The sequence below is a fragment of the Lissotriton vulgaris genome, chromosome 9 (genome assembly GCF_964263255.1).
Source record: "Lissotriton vulgaris chromosome 9, aLisVul1.2, whole genome shotgun sequence".
Taxonomy (NCBI): domain Eukaryota; kingdom Metazoa; phylum Chordata; class Amphibia; order Caudata; family Salamandridae; genus Lissotriton; species Lissotriton vulgaris.
Genome location: NC_141697.1, coordinates 585339287 through 585354464, shown reverse-complemented (window position 1 = coordinate 585354464; position 15178 = coordinate 585339287). Strand labels below are relative to the sequence as shown.

The following is a 15178-nucleotide window of genomic DNA, read 5'->3' as shown; positions in this document are numbered from 1 at the left end:
GGCAATCATGACAGAAGAAGCAGGCAAATTGGAAACAGCCAACACAATTGTTCCATAGGTCTTTCACAAAAAACGATATCCGTGCCACAAATCCTTTCCAGCGTGTTTATTCGTCACAGCCTGGTCACTCTACGCGTTTTGGAGACAGACCTCCTTGATCTATTGATCAAGGGATTAAGGGATCGGCTTGACGGCTTCAGCTTGTACTCGAATAAAGGTTTTTGAAACCCGCTGCATGCTTGAGTGCTTCTTGTTGCTTGGGGCAACTTTGGAGCGTGTGTATGTGTGTGTATATATATATATATATACACACACATACACACACACACACGCATGTTCTTAGCTTCACAAGGAAGCTTGTACTTGTCTGTTGAGTATATTTTTACAATACTCATCTTAACTGATTTCTACACATTTACAACATTTTTAATTTTAGTGCTTTAAATGGTTGCTCAATCAGTGCTTATTTGAGCCAGTGGTTTCTGGTGCTCCTCACTGGCACTTAATTGTCAATACCGGAACCTATTAAAGCTGCCGCATGGTGGCCCTGTTTGTATAATTTAGAAATGAGCAGGACAGCAATTGTTTAATCATTCAGTATACGCTAAAACAACGAATACCTGCGACCCAAACCTTATATATAGATTTAGGGGCCTGGAATAATCTGAAGTGTCACACTTGTAGCAGTGTGCTGGTTAGTAGTTGTGTAGGTACTGTCATTGGCAATGCTGGCAGTGGTAATGGGTGGTGCAAGCTGCGTAGGCCTCCTGATGTGGGACCTGGCACTTATGTTTTTGACAAATTAAGCACTGTGCTCAATACATGCTTTTTTGACTAGATTACTCTGGTTTTCCGTGGTAACCTCTCTCATCTTTTCTGCCCATGTCCAACAGATCACAGTGTGGAAACGCTACAGTGACCTGAAGAAGCTTCACAGCGAGCTCTCCTACACACACCGCAACTTGTTTCGCAGAATGGAAGAGTTCCCTCCATTCCCCAAAGCACAGGTCTTCGGTAATTGTAGCTACTCTTCTGTTCTTCTTGCCATCAGTAGCAGCGGGAAATTCAGTTTTCATATTCAAAGCCATAAAACCAGTGGCGGCCGCCACACAACTCCAGTAGGGGGGTGGGGGCGAAAGAGATATATTTTTTTTTAAACGTACCTGTGCTACCATGTCCTACCACCGATGCATCTGTGCTCCTTTTCTCTCCTGGTGGTGTCCCTGGGACACCAGCACAGGCTCCCCACCCAATCCAGACGCTGCTCTCCTAGCATGAGAGCAGCGGCCTTGCTTGCCATTCAGACAGTGCCTGTGGTGTTTCTCCAACCCAACTGTGCAACACAGTCGGTTTGGAGAAACCTAAGTGCGCATATCTATTTGCCCGACCTAAGACTGCCGGCCAAACCGACATGCACACTACCCCCTGCCTCCCTGCTATGCCTGGACCCGCCCCATCCAAGACTCCCTGGCTCAGTCAGTCAGCAGAAAAAAAATATAATATTATTATATAATCACTTCATTTTCTGCTGACTGACTCAGTGGGGCGACGCTCCTCAGTCATTACAGAGGAGCCGCCCCTGCATTAAACGTTGAGTCCCCCTGCTTGTTGCAAGAAGCATCCATTTTCTGTCCCTATGGCAGGAATTAGAATATCCAGCTTCCAAAATTGGAAGTGAGCAGTGCGACTGCGACTATAGACATGAGTACAGTTAACTCTTTAGAAAACTGAAGTGTTCTTGTCCTTACAAATAGATATAGGGTGCTCCCAAACTTGCTTCCTGCTCCTGTGCATCAACTGATTACTGCTTCCAGTTTTTTTTGCTACTCACTTGGAATCCTTTTGTGTTGCAGGTCGATTTGAAGAAGCGGTTATCGAGGAGCGCAGGAAAGGTGCTGAAGCCATGCTGACGTTTACTGTGAACATTCCGGCACTTAGCAACAGTCCCCAGCTGAAGGATTTCTTCCGGGTAAGTGTACCTATCCTGTAACTTACCTCTGCCTGCTATGTTTTTTTAAAACATAGGCTCCTTCTAGGTTGGAGAATGGATAGTTTTAATCAGCATATACCAAGAAGGACACCTGCCATCTCCCTCTCTACAGACAGATACACAAACACAACACCACTGGAAGGGAATGCCACTGGAATGCAAAAGGGGGTTGCTGTGTCACACATTGATGCAGTTCTTTCCAGTTATCGATTATTTTCAGTGGAAGAGAAATCTAAACTCAAAAAATTGTCTAAAATGCCTTTCTTGATTTATATACAGCACTCTGAAGCAATCCAAGGAAAGGATGCACATATAGCACAATGTCTGCAATAGAAATCTGAGTTGAAGTGCAAGGACTTACATTTACAACATGGAAAACGGAACTGAGAGGGGAAACATAAGGGGCATTTACAAAGTCATTAGTTTAAATATATTTTATGAGGAAAAGGGTGTATTTAGCGTAGCAAAAATGAGCGTAGAGGTATTATGAAGACAATTAAATATTGCCTTGGCATAAATAGTGTTGAGGGAGAGGGAATATAACCGAAATATTTAAATACAATGGGTTTATATATCTAGCAAGAGTCTACACCAAGGCTATAAACTTGAGAGAGGGAGAGCTATAATGCAAACATTGCAAACTGTCACCCTATCATGATACCACATGCATTTCTACATACCCCTGCATCACATGCACCCTACTGAAGCACAAGATACATCACCAGATCACACTACACTGTAGCATACATCACACAGTCCAACAATATATAACAGAACCTTCCACATGATGTCAAACCACATACTGCCTTAACATGCCAAATCACACCACTTGATACAACATACCAGATCTCTACATTATACTTCACCCTTAAGCACATCACACCATCCAAAACCACACAATGCAACATCACACCATCACTACTGTGTGACCACAATATTATACCGTACAACAGTACAAAACAGACCCCAATACATACGTTTATCACACCCTGCAACAGAATAATATTTCCTACCAACCATATCTTACTTCATAATGCAACACGTCTTGCCACACCTTTACATTCCACACAACCATTGAAAATGCCTTCCGATACAATAGGAACCCAAACTACACCATAGCCTATCCAGCTATTTACAATATGAACACATCACATAGTCACTGTACTGGCATCTCCAGGTATGCTACTGACGGTATAGAGTGGCTGGAAGTAGGGGCGAAGAGACTGTTTATTTCACAGCACAGTGCTACGGTTTCTACCTGACCACGATTAAAATCAACCTCTTACTTTGAGCAATACAATCCGGATAAAAGAAACATTCATCCATGCCACAGACAAGCTGCATGATGGGACTTGGCAGTTTTTCAACAGCGAACTGCTTGAGTGCTTTTCGAGGCGATTTGGTTCAGGTGTGCACCTCGCCATTGCGGAGAGAGGAGCAGGATATAAGACACTGAAAAGGAAACCCCCAGCACCCGAGGCATTTGAGAAAGGCTTACCGCCGAAACGCGTCATGCCAAAAATCTGAATAAACGGTTTCATGAAACCCCGCTGTGTCCCTTGGTCGACTCATAACGGAAGAGATGGTGTTCAACATCACATAGTAACACCATACTCTCAAAGATCCGCCACCTCATACCATTTCCTACTGCATTGTATTACCGCACAATTGAACATGCTGTACCACATTATACTACACAAATTTGTCTTAACATACAACTTATCGACACAGTCCACCACGTTTCAAATGTTCTTTTTTTTTATGTATGTAGAGTGTCTACATACTTTCCTATTTGTCACACCAGTCTTTGCATTACACCTCTTTTTTTGTGCTCCAGAGTCAGGAATCTAGCAATGGGAGCGACACTGGTGGAGAACATTCAATCGAGCACCAGTAGATGGCTTTGCTGCCAGAGGAAATCACTCCTGCTGCGGTATAGGAGAGACAAAGTACAACTTCTGAGCCATTATTGAGGCTCCAGCATGGTTACCAAGATGCTGCAGAACAAGCTACTGTTTGGGTCGAACACTGAATGGGCCTCATAAGCAGCAGTGTTTGGATAATACAGACACAGATCCCGGGTAGCAAGTAAAATTGAGCGGGGAGGGGCCCTCACCTTGTGACTGACAAAGCAGCGATATTGAAGTAGAATGTCTGGTTGATAAAGTGATGAAGCCCATTGACAAGACAAGCATAGGAAAGACTCACGAGGGACTCTCCCACCACATGCAAGTGCTCACAATCACAGTATCATTTTGAGGTGAAGGTAACAATTTTAGATTCACATGGATATGTAACCCCAACCATGTCCCTTCTACCGGAGGTGGTAATGGGGGAATTTGTTTCCCAAGAAGAGCACAGGTCACCTCACTGTTGAGCCAGTCTGCTTTGGGCTATAATGCCAGTGAACCCTGATAGACAGTTTACAAAATGGTTTTTCATTTGATTCTGATTTATTACTGGGGCTCTGAGGACAGTGATGGGGTAGATGAGAAAGGCGTAGAAGGTCTCACCTAAAGAAAAAAGTCTGAATGGCTTACGTTGTCCTGAATAAAAAAATGAATAATTGTGAAAGTTGAATCAAGGATAGGCCAGAGAGTATGACTGAACAACAAAGATGATCTAGGAAGCAGATTAGTGTCTATCACAGGTCATGGTAGCCCAGTAAAAACATTTAAGAATGTCAACAGTGTGCATAAGATTAGTTACTCAGTGCAAAGGCAGAATAAAGAGTTCTAAACATGCCAACATCTGTATCCTGGGAATGTCCTCAGAGCGCCCCCGGGTGATAATCTGACAACAGAAATTGAGTCTTTCCAGGCTGTCCGCGTAATCTTTATACAGCATGGGTTCTAATCCTGCTGAAATGAGTGCTGAAAATAGAAGAAAAACAGAAAAGAGAAATGTGAAAGCAGGAGTGCAGTGCTGTTCGCTCAATTGGATGGGAGTACACTTGATGGTATACTGGGTACAAACATACTAAAAAGCATATACAGTACATTGGTGGTAACATTTTGTTAATCCTGTCGAGTTGGTTGAATATTTGGGTTGAAAGACATCCGTCCAAGAGTTGGGAAAGTCATTGATGTATTTAGCAGCAGATGCTGGCCTCAATCTAGAACTCCGCCAGTCTGAGAGTCCAATAGTTAGAGAAGTTCATCGTCTTCTTTCAGTGGCAAAAGCTAAGGACTGTGTGGCAAAAATTAGATTAGCAGAAAATAGACTTCTTAAATCTGAAGTCGTGCTGAGAATACATAATCTATTGTTCAATAGACTTTGTTAGTTGGGCTTTGTCCCTTGGTTCAATCCATCTGGGGACTGCCATACTGCTCCCCTTAGTAGTAACCCAGGATTGAAATTGGGGTATGTATGTATCTATTAGAGCGCGAGTTATCCTGCCACCTCTCTGCAATATTTAATATAGATTTAATATTTGTTGTTGTACTTAGTTTCTCGTCTTAGTTTCTGCCCTGTTCCATTTGGTTGTCATGGAATTGGATAAAGCAGAAAGATTAAGCGAAAAGTGAATTTTGAAAAGTGGTGAGATTATTGGGTGGTTAAATTAAGATTAGTGCATAGAGACGGTATTTTACTCCAAAACACAATAAAAACGTAGATTTAGAAAAATCACAATTGCCATTCATACACTATTATAATTTCAATGGAGAACTAGGGACATATGGTCTCCAAGCTGTTACGCTGGACTGAACTTCACGCAGTATTAATTTTGGAGATTATAGTGCTGTGAATAAAGTGCCTAGCTTTTTGAAGGTGCAGTGATTGGATTGGCAGACACTTGTGGCCCTAGACTAACATTGTCAATAAAGTTCATTAGCACTATAGATGGTGGTCTGGAGCCTGTGATCCCTTGTTAGTATTATGTTAAATATTATTAGCATTTAGTGTATTTAGGAAAAGAATGTAGTGTTTACTTTTCCCAAAGTTGAAACGTGTCAGTGTTGAGAATAAATTTGCCTCCTTGAAGTTCTCTCCCTTGTGGCCTGGACTGTGCAGCAGGCAGGGTTTTAACTGCTTGTCTCCATTTGTTCCTCACATTAGTTTTGCCACTCCTCATGTTCCATGCTCCCCTCACTCAGAAAGCCACCCTAGCTGTGATTCTGGATTTTGAGCCCTCAGGTAAAAACACGTTATCTCGTCATACTTCTTGATCTCTGATTTTCTCTTAAGCCTTTTAGGTGAGAAAATCCGACAAAATGAGACAAGAGCTGTTCACGCGCGCAGCATTGTGAATGGGAGAAGGAGCGACAAGAGCTGGCCACGCGAAGATTTGGTCGCGCGCACGCTCACGGCACCAGCGTCTCCGCCGCGCGCCGATAACTGCTCTCTTCCTGGCCGGCTTCACGGAAGGCAGCATGGCGTGCGGCCCCACTCTGAAGCGGCCCATGGAGTTCGAGGCCATGCTTAGCCCCCAGTCCCAGTCCACTAAGCGCAGGAGGTGCGTCCTGCTGCCTGGGTCCCCTGGGGGACATTCCCCGCAGCGGTGCGGTCTGATGTCCCACGGCGAGGAACAGCCTCATGGAACACCACCGCCTCTGCCTTTCGTTGGGGAGCGACGCCTCACCCCATGTAACTGCAGAGGAGGCTCAGGCCGGGTGGCACAGGGAAAGCGACGATATGGGGGTTATCCGGGGACAGCGATCTGGGTCAACGTGATTGATGGTGGTCTATCAAAGTGGAAGTAGAAAACCAGAATTCAATAGTAATTTATAGAAATTACCATCAACGCAGAAGAAGCTCGAAATTCAATGTGTGTCCGTCTTCTAAATGAGCAATGCTGTTTTGTGGGGTGTGAGTGCAGGGCTTCACTGTTAGTTAATATTTTGGTGTGGGTAGGTGCACAGAGAGTTAAGTTTCTGGATGTAAGTATCGGCTGCAGTCGAGCTCGGGCATGGGGCTGACGCAGTTATTCACACAGCTCTGATGATGCACCTCATGCACGGGGCTGACGCAGTTATTCACACAGCTCTGATAATGCACCTCAGGCAGGTGCTCACAGCTGTTATTATTCATACAACTCTAATGATGAACCTCAGGCACGGACTGACGCAGTTATTCACACAGCTCTGCTGATGCACCTCGGGCACGGGGCTGACGCAGTTATTCACACAGCTCTGACGATGCACCTCGGGCACGGGGCTGACGCAGTTATTCACACAGCTCTGATGATGCACCTCAGGCACGGGGCTTACGCTGTTAGTATTCACACTGCTCTGATGATGCATCTCGGGTACGGGGCTGACGCAGTTATTCACACAGCTCTGATGATGCACCTCGGGCACGGGGCTGACGCAGTTATTCACACAGCTCTGATGATGCACCTCTGGCACGGGGCTGACGCAGTTATTCACACAGCTCTGATGATGCGGCACGGGGCTGACGCAGTTATTCACACAGCTCTGATGATGCACCGCGGGCATGGGGCTGACGCAGTTATTCACACAGCTCTGATGATGCACCTCAGGCATGGGCTGACGCAGTTTCTCACACAGCTCTGATGATGCACCTCGGGCACGGGGCTGACGCAGTTATTCACACACCTCTGATGATGCACCTCGGGCACGGGGCTGAGGCAGTTATTCACACAGCTCTGATGATGCACCTCAGGCACGGGGCTGACGCTGTTATTATTCACACAGCTCTGATGATGCACCTCAGGCACGGGCTGACGCAGTTATTCACACAGCTCTGATGATGCACCTCAGGCAAGGGCTGACGCAGTTATTCACACAGCTCTGATGCACCTCAGGCACGGGCTGACGCAGTTATTCACACAGCTCTGATGATGCACCTCGGGCACGGAGCTGACTCAGTTATTCACACAGCTCTGATAATGCACCTCGGGCACAGGGCTGACGCAGTTATTCACACAGCTCTGATGATGCACCTCCGGCACGGGCTGACGCAGGTATTCACACAGCTCTGATGATGCACCTCGGGCACGGGGCTGACGCAGTTATTCACACAGTTCTGATGATGCACCTCGGGCACGGGGCTGACTCAGTAATTCACACAGCTCTGATGATGCACCTCAGGCACGGGGCTGACGCAGTTATTCACACAGCTCTGATGATGCACCTCGGTCACGGGGCTGACACAGTTATTCACACTGCTCTGATGATGCACCTCCGGCACGGGCTGACACAGTTATTCACACAGCTCTGATGATGCACCTCAGGCACGGGGCTGACGCTGTTATTATTCACACAGCTCTCATGATGCACCTCGGGCACGGGGCTGACGCAGTTATTCACACAGCTCTGATGATGCACCTCGGGCACGGGGTTGACGCAGTTATTCACACAGCTCTGATGATAGATCTCGGGCACGGGGCTGACGCAGTTATTCACACAGCTCTGATGATGCACCTCGGTCACGGGGCTGACACAGTTATTCACACAGCTCTGATGATACATCTCGGGCACGGGGCTGACGCAGTTATTCACACAGCTCTGATGATGCACCTCGGTCACGGGGCTGACACAGTTATTCACACTGCTCTGATGATGCACCTCAGGCACGGGCTGACGCAGTTATTCACACAGCTCTGATGATGCACCTCAGGCACGGGGCTGACGCTGTTATTATTCACACAGCTCTAATGATGCACCTCTGGCACGGGGCTGACGCAGGTATTCACACAGCTCTGATGATGCACCTCGGGCACGGGGTTGACGCAGTTATTCACACAGCTCTGATGATGCACCTCGGGCACGGGGCTGACGCAGTTATTCACACATCTCTGATGATGTACCTCGGGCACGGGACTGACGCAGTTATTCACACAGCTCTGATGATGCACCTCGGGCACGGGGCTGACGCAGTTATTCACACAGCTCTGATGATGCACCTCGGGCACGGGGATGATGCAGTTATTCACATAGCTCTGATGATGCACCTCGGGCACGGGGCTGACGCTGTTATTCACACAGCTCTGATGATGCACCTCAGGCACGGGGCTGACGCTGTTATTATTCACACAGCTCTGATGATGCACCTCGGGCACAGGGCTGACGCAGCTATTCACACAGCTCTGATGATGCACCTCGGGCACGGGGATGACGCAGTTATTCACGCAGCTCTGATGATGCACCTCGGGCACGGGGCTGTCGCAGTTATTCACACAGCTCTGATGATGCACCTCGGGCACAGGGCTGAAGCAGTTATTTACACAGCTCTGATGATGCACCTCGGGCATGGGGCTGACGCAGTTATTCACACAGCTCTGATGATGCACCTCGGGCACGGGGCTGATGCAGTTATTCACACAGCTCTGATGATGCACCTCGGGCATGGGGCTGACGCAGTTATTCACACAGCTCTGATGATGCGCCTCAGGCATGGGCTGACGCAGTTTTTCACACAGCTCTGATGATGCACCTCGGGCACGGGGCTGACGCAGTTATTCACACAGCTCTGATGATGCACCTCGGGTACGGGCTGACGCAGTTATTCACACAGCTCTGATGATGCACCTCGGGCACGGGGCTGGCACAGTTATTCACACAGCTCTGATGATGAACCTCAGGCACGGAGCTGACGCTGTTATTATTCACACAGCTCTGATGATGCACCTCGGGCACGGGGCTGACGCAGTTATCCACACAGCTCTGATGATGCACCTCGGGCACGGGGCTGACGCAGTTATTCACACAGCTCTGATGATGCACCTCGGGCACGGGGCTGACGCAGTTATTCACACAGCTCTGATGATGCTCCTCAGGCACAGGGCTGACGCTGTTATTAATCACACAGCTCTCATAATGCACCTCGGGCACGGGGCTGACGCAGTTATTCACACAGCTCTGATGATGCACCTCGGGCACGGGCTGACGCAGGTATTATTCACACAGCTCTGATGATGCGCCTCAGGCAGGGGCTGCCTGCTGTTATTATTCACACAGCTCTGATGATGCACATCGGGCAGGGGGCTGACGCAGTTATTCACACAGCTCTGATGATGCACCTCAGGCACGGGGCTGACGCAGTTATTCACACAGCTCTGATAATGCACCTCAGGCAGGTGCTCACAGCTGTTTATATTCATACAACTCTGATGATGCACCTCAGGCACGGGGCTGACGCAGTTATTCACACAGCTCTGATGATGCACCTCAGGCACGGGCTCACAGCTGTTATTATTCACACAGCTCTGATGATGCACCTCAGGCACGGGCTCACAGCTGTTATTATTCACACAGCGCTGATGATGCAACTCCGGCACGGGCTCACAGCTGTTATTATTCACACAGCTCAGATGATGCACCTCGGGCACGGGCTCACAGCTTTTATTATTCACACAGCTCTGTTGCGCTCTCTAATACTCTTTACTAATAACTCTCTCCTACTCACTATCGACTTCTCACTCTACTACTTACTGTGTGTGTGGGTGCTAATGCAATAGGTCTCGCATATGTACGTGATGTAGCTATTGGCAATGTAAATGACAATGCCATTTATTTATGGTTAAAAAAAAAATGATGGAAAACAAAGAGGAGAGTAAGGAGTTGCGTCCGTAGTCGTCGGATGGGGAATACTCCTGATTCCCTGGTCAAGGTTCAGAAGAACAAAATGGAGGAGTACTACCCGATGAGGGTAACAGAAGGCTTTTGTCTAAACTCAGGAAACATTGTTCCTTTGTTAGGAAACCCCTCACTCACCACCTAGTGGTGACTTGCTTCATCATCGGGGCCCACCCAAGTGGCCTAGCGTCACTTGGGTGTGCTTCAACACCTGCGATTGCAGTGGAGCTGGTAGTGAAGTGTGGGGTGCGAACAAAAAAGAGTGTAAATGTTAAAATTGTCCTGGTTAATGCTTTTATACAATGTTTAATAAAAAAGTAACTGGACAAAATTAAAATATAGGTGAGATAGTAGTAGGGAAGTTACGACCTACTTATCTCTGTTTATGTGTTGGTCCAACACATAGTCACCACTAGGTGGTGAGTGAGGGGTTTCCTAACAAAGGAACAATGTTTCCTGAGTTTAGACAAAAGCCTTCTGTTACCCTCATCGGGTAGTACTCCTCCATTTTGTTCTTCTAAAAAACAAATGAGCAATGCCAATAGCTCTACCTTTAATGCTGCCGAGACCATTGCATTGTAAATGCTTGTTTCATTAACTCTCATATTGTCGATCTTTGCGAAGTGGTCCATTTCAGTGATATTCTTACTATTTTGAGGCCCTTAACAATTTCTTTCTTTTTACTATAAGTGGATGCGTGGTGCACTCTGCACCCATGAACCTATACACAACTCTGTGATTTTCTTATTGAATATATACGGTTATCTATTGATTATTTCTGCTACCTGTTGCATATGGTAAAACTGTAGTAATCCTGTAGTTAGGTTATATTCTTCAGTGCCTCATGCTCTACCTTGGCTTGCATTTCGACCACAATTGTTAGGAGTACATTTTTTTCATCTAAGGATCAATTTCCATTTTTTTGTAGTTTCTCAGAAGCTTGGGGATTGTTTGCTGGCCCAAGAAGAACCATATAGTGAACTTTCTCTACATTTCCCTTTGCTCCTACTATTTGGCAGGCACTACTTCTGCGCCACCTCCATGTGTCCCCCTAGGTTTAACCAATTTGCTGGTGCATTTTTCTCCAGACTGCCTCTTCCATCTTGAATATTTGGGGTATGTTTCTGGTGGTCTTTCCTTTCCCCTTGGGTAATCTGTCTTGCTGAGTATTCGGTGCATTTATCCTTGTAAATTTCTTTTTCTGTTTGAGTTGTTACCGCTTACACTCATCTCATGTCCATTCCTATGTTATCCATGCATATGTTTGGTATTTCTTTCCTTAGTTGTCGAGATGATGTCAGCTTTTTAGGTCTCGCCTGTCGATGCGCATGCGCATCGAGCTTGCGAGACTATGGGGGCTTAACCACTCTTTAACTAACTTGCAAGGAATCGTGGCGATTCCTTGCAGTGCCCGTGACTTTTAAGCTCAATGCGCATGCGCATTGAGCTTAAAAGCGCGTGCACATCAGTTCCCTCATCCGCACGTCGCATTTCTCCTCCCCCCTCGCCCCCTCCCCTGCCCGCTGTGTCGCATTTCTCCTCCCCCTCCCCTTATCTGCCTTGTCGCATTTCTCCTCCCCCCTCGCCCCCTCCCCTGCCCGCCGTGTCGCATTTCTCCTCCCCCCTCCCCTTATCTTCCTTCCCTCCGTCTTGTTTGTGTCGCATTTCTCCTCCCCCCTCCCCTTCTCTGCCTTCCCTACTTGTTATGCTCTAGCGTACAAATCCGTCACTGGCTATCAAAATGTCATGACCACTTCTGTCGACGTACTGTTCACAGCCGGTAAATCGGGGCTTCTGTTTTTTTCACATTCTTTTCCTCTCTTTCATGATGCGCAACACTTCTGTAAAGCAGGCTCCACCTCTGCTGTATTCCCCAACCACCTCCCCCTACCCTTCTCTAATCCTCATATAACATCTGGCACTGTTCCTTTCTCTCCAGGGCACTCCCCCCCCCTTTTCATCTTCTCCCTCGGCGACTTGAAAACGCCACCTGCACAGCCACCCTAAAACCCACCATCCGTTGCTGGAATCCTTCCTGTTCCTTCTCGGGTATGACATTCTTCAGCTATCTATTGCGCCCTCAAGAACTGTTAACTATATGCGACGTTAGAAGGCTGCGTTGTTTTTACTAGCCGTTGTGAGGCTCCTTCGTCAGTGTACATAGTGGTGCTCCAGTGATGCTGCCCTTGTTAGTGTAAGCACAGAACACAAAAATACACTGAATCGTATGAGACACATAAAAACGGCTATCCTCATTGTTGCAAATATAGCCAGACACAAGTTGGGCACAATGTCCTAGACAACAGTAACAAGTTCTGACTCCGTGCTTAAGAATTAATTTGACTAAGCACTAATGCCAATTGACTATATGTGCGTAGTCTCGGAGAATGTAAACTTGCACTGAAGTGTTCCCATGGTCCCTCTCTCTTAGAACACTAATCGAGAATTTTTAATATGAGAAACTTTATTTGATAGATATTACAGTCAGTTGGAATAATGTAAGATTAAGGAAATGTCGGAGACAGTCGTCACTTCTGTCGACGTACTGTTCACAGCCGGTAAATCGGGGCTTCTGTTTTTTTCACATTCTTTTCCTCTCTTCCGTGATGCGCAACACTTCTGTAAAGCAGGCTCCACCTCTGCTGTACTCCCCAACCACCTCCCCCTACCCTTCTCTAATCCTCATATAACATCTGGCACTGTTCCTTTCTCTCCAGGGCACTCCCCCCCCCCCCCCTTTTCATCTTCTCCCTCGGCGACTTGAAAACGCCACCTGCACAGCCACCCTAAAACCCACCATCCGTTGCTGGAATCCTTCCTGTTCCTTCTCGGGTATGACATTCTTCAGCTATCTATTGCGCCCTCAAGAACTGTTAACTATATGCGACGTTAGAAGGCTGCGTTGTTTTTACTAGCCGTTGTGAGGCTCCTTCGTCAGTGTACTCTTCTCCCTTTGTCGTTTGCCTCCCCTTGCCTCTTTGCTAAGCACTGCTATCGAGGCAGTGGTCGCAGAAATCATGTTTCCACTGTTAATGGTAAAGTACTCACACTCCTCTAACACTGCCTTCTACCCTTAGAAGGATGTACGCCCCACTTACCAGATACTTCCCGTTGGGGGAGAATGCTCCAAGCTGCCCAGAGAGTTTGAAGAGCTCGGAGAAGTTCATTGCTCCGGGTACTCCCGGGCATTTCAAACCAGCCGCTGTTTCTACCGCCGCGGCTCAACTGACAGCCGCACACGCCGGAAGCTAGACACCAAAACGCACTTCCGCTGCTGAGCATGTTGCATTACAAAGCTATAGGTGTCACATTTGCAAAAGTTATAACTATTGGCATTGTAAATGACAAAGCTATTAATTTAGCTATTTTCAAAAACAACACATAAATTAAAAAAAAGTCATTTACAAGACCAATAGCTCCAACCTTTCCAATGCGAGACCTATTGCATTTCCAATGCTTGTTACCTATTTTGTCAAGTCTGAGTCCTTCAGCATTTTAGCCTAAAAATTCCCTTATCTGTTCGGCATTTTTGGGGTCTGCACTCTTTTAATGCTTGAGATTAAAAGTCCTAAATTTTGATTTGTGACATTTTCTGATGTTGAAATTTGGATGTCCTCACTTAGTTGTTCATGCACTTGTTTTTATGTTTGATGTCACGACATTAACTCCCATCCTCCATTCTTAGACCATGGATGATTCTGATTGTCTACTTCCTTGGGTTGATGTTGGATACTTTAACTGTTCATAGCACTGCATTTAGTTAATCAGCTCTGGTACCACTCACTCTACCTCAGAAATATGCTTCTTTGTGTTCCTGGTCCACATTTAAGCTTAAAAAAGCCATGCTTAAATTTTTTTTCCTTTCAAGTAAGTCATCGTCTACGTACTTTCTATTCTGGGGTTCCTCCTCTACTATTTTTTTTTCTTTCATCAGTGCCTATCCTCTTCACCTTGGCTGTACCTTCAGAATCTACTTTCCATTGGCATTTCTCATTGTGCTCTCCTTCTTTTGAATTTGCTACAGTTCCGTTATGGTGGCCAAAGGAGAGGGATGCTTTAACAACTATTCCCATTGACCTAAAGGGCCACCAGTCGGATCTTTGTGCCTGTTAGGCTTGGAGGTTGCTTAGGTACTGGAAGAGCTGTGTCCGCATTACACCGCTCCCTTGCTTCTCCTCTTAGGGGCCCTTTATAGCCTGACAATGCTGCTCTCACTGCTTATCCAAATCGATCTCCACAATTTGGGGTTTTATGGTACGTTCACAATGTGTCCCTTATGTCCCCCTGCTTTGCTCTGTGGGCTAGAATGGCTGCTTTAAACACCATTTAAAACATTTGCTGGCTTGTTCTCAGAGCTTCTGTGGTACTTGACAGCATGCATGGCTTATGTCACTTTAAAACCTTGCATTGTCATTATGATTGTTTAAGGGGTGGATCAGGTCTGTATTCCTACCAATTCTTTGTTTTAATATTATACCCACACAGCCACACCAGACCACATCTTATCAGACAATACAACATAATTCACTAAGCCACGCAAAAGCACCTTGCAAAATACTACACTGTGTAGCATCACACATTACAACTTGCCTTTCCACACTGCATCATTCCATTCAATCTCACCATACCATCTTTCAAAAAAGTATGC

At 46.5% G+C, this 15178-nt stretch overlaps 1 protein-coding gene across 2 annotated transcripts in view; it reads left to right on the top strand.

Annotated features, from left to right (window-relative positions):
• SNX15 (sorting nexin 15) overlaps nt 1-15178 on the top strand; it is a 99913-nt gene that overhangs the window by 33106 nt on the left and 51629 nt on the right. For both annotated transcript variants that reach the window (XM_086938153.1, XM_086938152.1), the window contains exons 3-4: nt 894-1014; nt 1854-1969. In XM_086938153.1, coding sequence (XP_086794279.1) covers nt 894-1014; nt 1854-1969 — 237 coding nt within the window. The remainder of the gene's footprint in view (nt 1-893; nt 1015-1853; nt 1970-15178) is intronic.